This window comes from Rhea pennata, chromosome 12 (assembly GCF_028389875.1).
Source record: "Rhea pennata isolate bPtePen1 chromosome 12, bPtePen1.pri, whole genome shotgun sequence".
NCBI lineage: Eukaryota > Metazoa > Chordata > Aves > Rheiformes > Rheidae > Rhea > Rhea pennata.
Window position 1 is genome coordinate 19,396,698 of NC_084674.1, and position 11,635 is coordinate 19,408,332.

Here is an 11,635-nt window from a genome sequence, read left to right on the forward strand (position 1 = left end):
AATCAGACATTTCTTTATGCTATTTTACAGCTTATTATTAGTTTCATATTTTTGTTGTGCAATTTAATCTACTGGTTGATTGTGTTTGCAAGTAGCTGTGCCGTCCAGCGTTTTAACTCTGAATGTCTTGCTTAGAACAGGTTTGGAAAGCCTGACCTAGCTTTATAGATGATCCTATTTCTTTTGTTTTGCTGGTTTTATTTTAAGTCAGCTTCTCATCTTAAATCGTAAATGGCTTTCCACTGGCTGTAGCACTAATGTGAAAAAATTGTGAATTGAAATTTTTTGAGGGGAGGAACTGCAGAATTCTGGTTACAGAGGAGCAGAGAGCGCTGAGAAGACAAAATACGTGCAGACAGGGCATGTGGTCTGCGGGCCCCTACCGAACGCGTGCAGATGCGACGCTCAGTTCTCCTGGCTGAACCCAACGCTCAGGCTGAAACATCGGGAAGAACGAAAGCATTTTTCGAGGCAGCGAGGAGTGAGGAGCTGCCAGGCAGTGCTTAGCATCCGGCGGCTTTGCTGCGTGGCGTTTCTAGCCTGCCACCTGCCTCTGCCGCCGGCCGGGCACGGAGCAGCCCGGGAGCTGCACGCCTGCCCCAGCAGCCTGGCGTCTGCGTCGCAGAGGCCCGGGCAGGACAGCAGTTTCCCTTTTATCTGTGCGCTGGTCAGAGCAGGCTTTTTAGTTTGGACTAAAAGATTTCCTCCAGAAGAATACACTGCACAAATAATGTTTAAATAACAGCAGTGGCCAAAACAGGGAGGTTTGCTTTATCTTTTGCAGGAAACCGTATCAGAAGTCCAGAATCTGTGGAGGAAGTGATTCTTGCAAAAACAATGATCTTTTGCAAGTTGCCTACTTCGAGGCTTTTTAGGATGGAATACAAAGCCAGAAAAAGAAAGGGCTACTCCAAATAACAGGCAAGCATAAAGTTACTTAGGATGGGATAGTCGGTCACAGCACGAAGAAGGGCCATGTACTTGAGTGGGAGCCATTCAAAGCAGACCCGCTCTGACCAGGGTATTGGGCTGCTTTTAGCGTGCGGATTTTTTTAATGTTGTGAACGCTTCAGATAATCAGATGATGCTCAAAGAGCAAACTGCTGGTATTTGGGGGTTTTGTTTGATTTTAGTTAGATTGCCTAAAAATTTTGAGTAAGGAACACTTAGGGTTTTTGCTCCGGATCTTTATCAGAGTATTTTGAAATGGCAACTTAAGTTCATGTTTTCTCACCTCACAGTAACAGAATTAATATATGTTAATGGGGACTTTTGGAGGAAAGGATCTCCCTCATGCTGAAAATAGATCTTACATTAGTTAATTGATGTTAAAGTAGTCCTTAACAAAAGCAGCAATCCTCTTTCAGACCTCAGAGTTCATGAGTAAGTACAGTAGAAATGTCAGAAAATGAGTGTTACTAAGGATGCTGAAAATGCTAAAATCATATCTGAATTGTGACACAAATGAAAAAGTTTATTTTCAGCAATATTATACACTGTATTTGTATGACGAAAAACATCACAGAGGCTAATTAAAAAGCCCTGTAAGTGATTGCTTGCTCCTTCTGTGAGTGAAACATGCTCCGACAGTACAACCATTTCAAGAAAGACCTCCAGTTCTGCCAAAGGGAGTGTGAAACATTTGTGATTTCTTCACTTGGAGGTACAGTAATACTTCTGGCATCCGTTCCTCCAGATTCCGCAGGCTGGAAGCGGGAGCAGGCAGCACGGTCCCCCTCAGAGGGCCTCTTTTTTTCCTCTTCCTTAAACAGTTGGCAGAGTTGGTCTGTTCCTGTAGGATGGCTGTGAGTTACCAGCGCTTTGTGCCAGTGAACAGAACAGCCACATTTAAAAGTTTCACCAAAAAAAAGAAAAAAAAAGAGTTAAGAACAAATTATTTTATCTGCCTTTTGAACTGCTTCCTGCAGAGGCCGGAGACGTTGCTTTCAATTAACAAACACGGGTTGGAAGCACACTGAAGCAGGCTTTCAGCTAGCAGTCAGGATGTGTGTGGTTTGGGTACGACATCCATCCGAGCACATGACGCTTGGTAAGTGCTGGAGCCTCGGTTATGATTCATTCGGGAGAAACATGGAAAACAATGTCTGTTTTTCAAGTGCTGCAGAAATGAATTTAAGGTTGGAGTCATGTATAATTTTGCTAAAATAAAACTGTAAGTAGCTTGAATCTCTCTGTGAAAAGGGAAGAGAGGGTCATGTGCGTGGCTGATGTAGGACTGTCCCACCGCCCGAGGTGTCCTCACGTTGCCACTGCCACTAGCTGACAGTTATTTTTTCAGCCGGTAGAGAGACGCTGACGTATTCACCACTGAAGATGGAGTCCAGAGTTATCTGCGGTGATCTTTAAAGCGAAGTGGAACTGGGGGATGGTAAAGCAGACTGTTTGGACAGCTGGATTTATCTGTAGTATGTATTTTGAAATTATTTTTCAAATGTGGTCAGAAATCATCCTTTATAATTTTCTGGCTTTGTGTTTGAACTAAGAGCTGCATCGCAGCACCAGGTCAGTGGAAGTTTTAAGCTACTTGACTTCAGTGAAATACAGGTAACGCCTGCAATTCTGATTGCCCCTTCAGACAAAGCGTCTAATACCAAAACAAGAATGTATCAGTTATCCAAAACAGAAGTTCAATAGCTGTGATTGAGAAGCAAAGCAAAACAAAATACCAGTATTCTCAGATGACTTTTCTCAGTTAAGAAAAAGAATTTGTAACAGAAAACTTTGAGTTGCATAGAGAAATTTCTAATAGAAAATTATTTTTAAAGGTACATTTTTAAACTTAAATTATTTTAATAATTGGAAATCGGTGAATACTCTGCATATAAATAAGTTCATGTATACTTGTTTTACAAATGCAGTCAGATGTCTGTAGGATTTGCTATTTATATTTAAATAACAGTGACACAGAAGTGCTGTTATGTTTTCACAAGGGCAGAGGTATCACATTACTATTCTACATGCCACTGTAAAATTTTGAGCTGGGTTCAGAACAAATAATATCCGATGACAAAGTAGAAGCTTCAGGTATTTTTAATTTTTGCCAAGACTCTGTGTATTTTAAGGTAGATGAATTGAGAAATGGATTTTTGAAGACTGTTCCCTGTCTGGAAGAGGAATTGTTTTAAATTAGGCAGAGAGAATTAGTTGCCTACAGAAAGGGTGAGGCTGTGCTTTGCTGAGATTACTGAGATGACTCAATCATTTTAGGCATCTTTAGGGAAGGACTGCAATACTTCCCAGCTTTAGATTGATCCTGTTCCCCTTTTTCTTGGTCCCTTATTCCAAAAATCATAGTAGAAAGTTCGTTCATTCTAGTAAAGCAAAAGCTACCAATTCACCAATGTCTGCAGCTGTGACTACCTACTTATATAAAGGTGAAGAGCAGTGAATATTTTTTTTTCTTAACATAAATGCAGCACTTAGAATTTGAAATTCCAGCTCTAAAGAAGGAAAAGGGATTAATCTACATTTTTTTAGTTGCATTTTACATGTATTTTTGGTGGAGAAAACAAAGTTCTTCCCTTGAAAACTAACCTGTGCTTATTAAAAGGAAAAATAATTACTATGAACAGAGATTTTTTTCTTCAAGGTAATGAAAAATGGGCATCTACAGTAGCTGGATTTGGTTTTGCAGCTTCCAAACTTATTTAAATTGCACTAGAGCAGAAATATTTAGTTGAAAAGTAAGAATTTGGCTTGCAGCCACCAAAGATATTGCACTGCAGCAAGAAGAATGAGTCATCTTTATACTGTATTGCCTTTATTGCTTGAGTAATGATTTTAGCAATGTTATTTCATGTATTATTTACCAGGCTATCTCATGGCTGTTGCCCAGGTACAAAAGCAATCTATAAAGACATATTATTTATGAAGTTCTGTATTTGCTTTGTAAGGGGTAGTGAAGGATTACAGTTTGTTGTGTGTTCAGTAGCCGTTCTCAGTACTGTAATTTAAGAGCAGGATACTGTACTTTAAAAATAGACTCTGTTGTGCTTCCCTTAAGCCACATACCTGTTAGCTCAGAGCAATGCAATTCTGAACGTTTTTCTTCTGAGTGCTGATACTGCACAGCAGTCTTGTGAATTGAAATGGTTCCGAAGCTGGCAAAAGCCAGCTAAATATAACACTGTGAGAATATATTTCCTGGCGGTTTGCGTGCTGCTACATTGTGCCTGAATCAGGCTTACACAGACGGATTCAAGAAACGCATGATTTTCAGAGAGCGTCTTGAGCGGCAGCTGTGAAACCAAAGGATGTTAGTTTTATGGTCAGTACTGCTGATCTGCAACAAGTGATAGGTGATCAGTTAAAGGGGACAGCCAGGAGCAGGGGGCGAGCGGGCTGCTCTGAAGGCTTACAGGTCACTTTGTTATTCTGTTCGCAGGGGTGGATATTCAGGGGCAGCTGGGGTGGATAGTAAGTTGTCTATGTCTTGAGGTCCTCAAGAGTCACTGTGTGCCTGGCGGCCTATTAACCCTGTCCTGTAGCATGGCGACTGGGTCTTGATTCAGGCAGCAACAGCAGATTTCTAAATCATATGACCAGGAACCTACTGAGCAGCCTGAAGAATAGCGCTGAGGTCTGGCCGCGGATTCGGCAGCAGGGGTCCCACCCCGAGAAAGACCATGGCTTTCCTAGGTGCGAGGGGCAACGAGGGTAAGGAAGGTATGCAAACAGGTTTCATTTGAGGAAAGCTTAGTAGCAGCAGCTTGGAGAAAAAAGCTTGTAGAACAGAGAGATGAAATCGCAAGCGGCATGGAGAAGAGGAGGGGGGACGATATCTCTCTCTCCCCCCCCTAATGTAAGAACTGGGGCAGTAGCAGACCGAATCATTAGATTTTTTGATTAAACAGAAGCGAAAAGAAACACTGGCAAAAGGTTCTTCGCAAAGAGTAACAGCAGTTTAAGCCATGGAAGCCGCTGCCACGGGACGCTGCCGACGCTCCAAGTTTCTGGGGTCCCAAGAGGCACTTGGAGCGCGGAGAGCCCGAGGGGAGGCACGGCCGGCCCGTGCGAGCGCCGGGGCGCTGCCGGGGTAGCGGGGCGCACGAGGGAGCGGCGCGGCGCGAAGCCCCAGCGGCGGGATCCTGAGCGCAGTTTAGCTTTCCACGTGATGCGGAGATTTCTGCTTCATGGCACAGTAACCTTACTGTCTGTTTTTAACCAGCATAAGCTACAAGTAACCATTAGATAAAGCTAAGTAATTATCCCATTTGTACAAGCCTGTGAGGTTTTTTCCTGTAGCATTTTTGTACATAGGCTTCAGGGTCCCTCGTTGCCCCCTCTTGGCAGGGCTTTTCGTTCAGCTGTTAGCGTTTCCCGAGCACCTTTCTCAGCCCTGACGTGGGCTGTAGCTTCCTGCATTGGTAACTTGCTTCAATATTGAGTAGGATTCTGACATCTTAATTTCTATTATTACATAAAATGCTTTTCTCTTCCTTTTCTGTCTGTGCCTTATATTAATCAGAGCATTTTTGAAGGTTGTTCCTGTAAACAGGTTTTCTGTAACAGTTACCCTGCGAGGACACGGCGGCTGCTGCTGCTTGAAGAGGCCCCTGAAGACAGAATATGCTTTCTGTGGCACCAGCCTTCTTCCCTAGTTCTTTCTAGTATCCAAGGTGGACTGAGTTTAATGTATCAGACTGAGGCATTAGGTATTGTGGCTTGATACATCTTAACTCTTAAAATACTGGTATGTTCCAGGGTGCCAATCAAATCCTTGCCTACTTAGATAAATGATTATGAACTACTGCCTTCCCCAGTATGAATGAATTCTGTTTTCTTTGATTCACTAGTTTCCCTTTAATCTAGATTATGCTGGTGTTTAGAAACTGAAATACCTTATATATAAAATCAGTATTTTTTTAACTGCAGTGAATGGTAGGCTAATGATGGGAGTGCCTCTATCTAAAACAGATTTACAGTTCAGCAATAATTCAAAATTACTCTAAAAAAGTTATAATTAAATAATTCTGAGAGAAGTGAAGTGTATTCTGCTTTATCCTTCATCATCTACTCTGAGAAGGTGGTTTTGTGCCCTGACTTGCTGCATTTTTCCGGTATCAGCCCATGTCTTTCCATTAAAACAAACTTTTCTTGGGCTTCAGCAATGCTTATAGGATATTGCGGTATTAAGAGACAGAGCTGGATAAGCAATACTTCAAATGAGGATGTTTCTGATCTTAACAAAGCAAGATCTTTGCAGGAAAACGGTTGGATAAACCTGGGGGAGTCTATACCCTTCCCCACAAACCAAGCAAAATGCACTGTGTCATGTTTCCTAAAGGGATTTGATGTCGCATGTGTTATTACAGCTTGCAAAGGCAGTAAGTTATATGACTTTTTTTTTCTCTTTCACGTATCAGAAACAAGACTGCCAATGGAGATTATCGGAAGGAGCACAGAGAGAGGAGTCGCAGCCCGATCGAGAGGGCTGCTGCCCCAACAATGAGCCTTCACGCCAACCACATGTACGCCTCAATCCCAAGCTTGACCATGGATCAACCTCTAGCACTGACCAAAAACAGCATGGATGCAGCCCGGACAGTTGGCATCACACCTACTCTGACTTCTGTGGAGCGGCAGCAGGTACTGGCTTCTAGGGTGACGAGAAATTCAGGGTAGTTGTAGGAATCCTTGCTGCAGATACAGCGAGGACTTCACAGACGTGAGCAGAGCACAGTGAGTTACAGTAGGTGGGCAATACTGTTCTTCAGGCAAAATGTGTTTTAAAAATGCGTGATGAATGCCACAACTCAGTATGTTCGAAATGTATAAATTGCTGGTGTTTCAGGGTACCCAACCATAGATTTCCTAGCCTTCCTGCTTTTTCTGATGCTTTGTTAGGCTTGTTAATGTGTTTGAATTGGGAAGACAAAGTCTGAGTTGCAGTTTGGTTGAGTGAGGCTCTAGCATCTATTGGGCAATAAGTGATGCAGTTCGCAGGTAAAAGGGTGTCAGGCAGAGCATGCGCTCCCCTTGGCGACGAGCGAGCGGTTTCCTCCCCACTGTCCCTGCTCTCTCCTGCTGGGACTAGTGAAGAAGAGGTGCAAGGTAACAAGCCATGGAGAAGGCATACAGGAGAATTCTGCACTGAATTTTTCAAGTGAAAGAAGGTGGAATGATCTTAAGTTTTTTTTAAATAGCCAAAAGGAGGCTTCAGAGTTCATCTAAACTGCCAGAAGTCTATGAGCCATTTTAGCTGGTATGCACAGTTGTGCCTGGACCTAAAAGCAGAACCTCTGTTGTTTAGAGCAATATTGTATTGCTGTTTAATAACGATTTTTGCTAAAGAAAAGTAATGATATTTGATAAACTTACACTTTCTCTAAAATAGTTTTGTTTTCTATATGCTGGGATAGGTAGATTTTTGTTTGCTTGCCTCCTTGTAGTGTGCTTGTTCTTGGGAACTGCTGAAGATAAGCTATCTCCACGGAGGTTATATACCCACAGTTTTCTTGCATGTCAAAGTCACTTTTCTCCTCTCACAAGCGGAGAGGAGAAGCAAGCTAACGGGGCTGTGATGAGGTGCAGTGTAGGAAACTGAACTGGCCCATGCACTCAAGCTCTTGTGTCCATCTGTCCATCCATCCTTACTACGATGCACTGCAAAGCGGATGATCTTTCAGAAGCTGGGCTTTTTTACATGCAAGTTGGGAATGTTTTTTTCCGCTGCAGTGTAACTTTACATCTCCTGCTGTAGGTTTTCACTGTGGTTGGTTACGTTTGCTAGGCCAAGCGCCTAGCTCTACGCTCACGTCGCTGCTATCTTGCATCACTTGGCACAGCGATCCCAGAGTTATTGTTCTGTGCAGGGCAGCTCTTCTACGCGCTCAGCACTCAGCGGTGACAGAGGAGGAAGGGACAGGCTTCCACTGACGACACTGGTGCCCTTTGATAGTGTTACTGCTCTTCCTCTATTTGGCAGCTAACACCACTGACCCTCTACTATTTTAGTGTGTTTGACTTGGGCCGATTCCTACCGCCCATAACCAGATTTCTCTCTGTTTTGTTATCTTTGACATTCTGAGCCAGATTACAATCTAGTTTCTTGGGAAAATAGGATGTTGAGGTAAGACCTTATTAAGAAATCATACAAGAAAAAAATCATACAGAAAATAAGAAACCTTTGCTTGATTTTTACCTTAAGTTAACATGTTGAATGGGATTTCATCTTCCCATAATTATGTTTTAGGCAGTGTACTGGTTATTCAGCAACTATAGTCACTGTTATTAAATTCTCAGCTTCTCATCTCAGTATTTTCATATAACTATGCATAGCCTGTTCAGTGTACCGGTACATGACCACACCAGGGGGATTCTATAAGCTGCCTTATCCCTGCCTCTCAGTCCTGTGTGGTGTTAATATGTGCATTCTTGAGACAAGCTCTTTTATTACCCGTCTCTGTACTTCCCACCTCCTGCATGTCTAAAATAGCTTTCTGAACAGGTAAGTATGTATGCTTCTCAAAAACAATACTTCACAGACGCAAAAAATCTTGGCCCCTATAAAGAAAGAAAACAGAGACTGCCATCCTCGCACTGTATGAACTGCATACAGAGAAATCAAGTAACTGCCATTTTTTTTTTGATTTACTTTTTGACTTTGCTGTCAGTGCAATAGGATGTAAATAGCATTTTTCCCATTGTGTCTGGACAAATTACGTTAAACCTCCCCTCCAAAGCCCATGTATGTTACTTGGGTCTTGCTCTTACTCGGTCTAGGCTAAAGTACCACTGAACAATGAAAGGTCTTTCCTTCTTCATGGACTTTGTATGGTGGCAGGTAAAGTAGGGATTTTTGTGGGATTGCTGCAGGGATTTGTAAAATGGATAAGAAATTAAAACTTTGTTAACTGCAACAATTCTGTTAATCTTTTAGACATTTAACTTTCATTGAGCACAGCAGAATGAACTCCTTGCATCATAAAATATACTAAAGATGCAAAGCAAAAATATTTAAATATTTGTATTATCTCCCTTCAGCTATTTGGAGAAATTTGGGCATTTCTTTTCCTAAGGCCTTGTTTCAATATAACATGTACATGGTAAACAACTGTAATAAGTGCATTTTATATTACCTTTTGTGGAAGATATACATTTTTGGAGAATTTGGCATGTGTTGTTGAGAACGGAGGAAGGATGATATTTCTTAATGCTAGAAAGGCACATAAATTACAACAGGGAAGTACTTATAGGCAACGTTTGGTTAGGAGCTTTTCATGTTTCTTATCTTACCAGCTTGTTGTTTTCTGGTGAAGGACAGAATACAGAATTAGTCAGTCTAGGAATACTAACAACTTCTAAATGAATAATGATGCCATTAAAACTTGTTAAATGCTCAGGAGACAAGTTATCTGCAGTTTGTAAAGCACTTCCAAGTCCTGCAATCAGGAGGAGTTGTGGATGTATAGGAGACAAGTACTTACGGTGTTGACGCTTACTTCTGCACATACAATGAATCTGAAATGGAAACAGTGTAAAATCTTTTTAATGCTTTCAGCGATTTGCTTTGATATTGTTTTTTTTCTGGATGCTTGTTTGCCACTTAAATGACTAAGAATCATTATGGAAATGCATTATTTTATTTGCTGAAAGAGATGGAAATAGTTGAATATTGGGGTTAAATATGCTCTATTGGATTGGACATTTTACGGGTTATTTCATTGCTGAGATTCTGTTAAGTTTGTGTGCCTCTCAGTAGTTATGCAGTGAACTGCCATTAGAATGCCTTTGTCTAATGACCTTACTGAGTGACAGTTTTTTTCTTTCATATTAGAACCGTCCATCTGTAATCACATGTGCTTCTGCGAACAACCGGAACTGTAACCTCTCCCACTGCCCCATTGCTCACAGTGGCTGTGGTTCAGCAGTGCCTGCCTACAGAAGACCGTCTAGCAGTAAGTTGCACATCAGCAGTGTAACTGCTTGATTTGAATTTGTGGAGAACAAGATTTTTTTGCTAGCTTCAACTGCAGGGGCATTGGTGTATGAATCAAAGGAGGTGAAGCAATACGCACCTCTTCTTTACCCGCTCTGCCTGGGCAGAGACGTACACCAGCACAGAGCCCCTCCGCAGTCTTACTAAGCATCAAACTTACGCCACGGTGGGAGGTACCGTTTCATGAAAGGCTTAAAAAGAGAACAGCCAAGTAAGTCATTACATTTATTTTAGTCTAACTGCCAAACAGCAAACAGGCAGGACCCGCAGCTCCAACCACGCTATTATTTTAGGTGCTGTAGTTTTCACAGTGTGTCTTTCAGTAGTCAGTAGACATTTACGATTCAGATGTAGTCTGAAAAGTCTTCTTTCCTGTAGCTACAAATACGCTTCCAAAGCACATACCTGCCGCTGGTCTCTGTGTGGATAAGGCACCCAGCTTTAGAGGGCAGTTGTTATAGCAACCCAAGCAGGGCGCTTTGGCTTTTTACCTTCAGTGCAATTAGTACTTCTCATGAAATCTGTTCACAAAGTACCTGGAAAGAAAGCTTAGGTTATTTCTCTTCACTCCTTCTCAATGTGTGATTAGGGGAAAATGGAGCCTTTTTCATTTCAAGTCATACAGCTACTGCCTCACAGACGCAGCATTTTCAAAAGTGACAGGTTCAGTAAAGTAGGAGGGAGGCTGCATCCAACCAGAATGTGTCAGTATGAGCTTGGTAGGAACCTAAAAGACCACAGTGGGGTGGGTTTTTGGAGAGGGGTAGAGCTTTTTTTGTGTGTGTGTGCTAGTTGTTCTGTTTTTTTTAAGAGCAGCCTTTTGTTGAAAACTGGAATAAGAAGCCAAAGTGAGTTTTGGAATGGCCAGACCCTGGAGGATATGTTACACCCTTAGAGAAATCAGTAGCTAGAGATCTAAGATGTCAGACATCTTCTAGAAAACTGCTCAAACTTGCCTTAAGAGAGCTTCTTCATTGAGCACCCACTGTATTTACATGGGTTTTGGCGTAGTACATGTTTTCAGAAAATATTTTTCTCTTGTTACTGGAAAAGGCCTTTTTGCCTGATACTTGCATTATTTTAGGATCAGTCGAGGCCTTCCATGAGCATGAAGAACAGAATCACAGAATGGTGAGGTTGGAAGGGACCTCTGGAGATCATCTAGGCCAACCCTCAGCACAGCCCATACAGGGATTGGACCCGCGACCTTGGCATTAGCAGCACCACGCTCTGACCAACTGAGCTAAACCTGCCCGATAATAATGGCACAGAGCTTGACAGGTTTAAGCAGTTCTGAAAGATGATGTCTTTTAGAGACACAACCTATGTGTCTAAACTATAAAACTGCAAATCTCTCATATTTAGTCAGAGGAATTATTTATTACTCTTACCATTCAAAACCTATTTTTTTAAGTTTTTTTCTTTTTTAAAGATTCTTTCTCCTGTAACAGTATCACACTATTTAAATGCTAGTACCTAAGGCAGAGGTAATGATTCCTGCAGTTTTCAGGCCTTCTCCTATTATGAGCATATCAGGTGAGATGAAACCCTTGAATCAGCTTGTGACATACAGTAATTTAGGATGGGGTCCTTCTCACATCTGACTGTTATCAGCAGACTTTTATTTTAAAGAACTGTTTCAATTTTAATTTTTATGTGATTGTTTGGGGAGCG

At 41.9% G+C, this 11,635-nt stretch overlaps 1 protein-coding gene across 3 annotated transcripts in view; it reads left to right on the forward strand.

Annotated features, from left to right (window-relative positions):
• Positions 1-11,635, forward strand: part of VGLL4 (vestigial like family member 4) — an 86,406-nt gene that overhangs the window by 72,491 nt on the left and 2,280 nt on the right. For all 3 annotated transcript variants that reach the window (XM_062585818.1, XM_062585817.1, XM_062585819.1), the window contains 2 exons: positions 6,387-6,609; positions 9,800-9,920. In XM_062585818.1, coding sequence (XP_062441802.1) covers positions 6,387-6,609; positions 9,800-9,920 — 344 coding nt within the window. The remainder of the gene's footprint in view (positions 1-6,386; positions 6,610-9,799; positions 9,921-11,635) is intronic.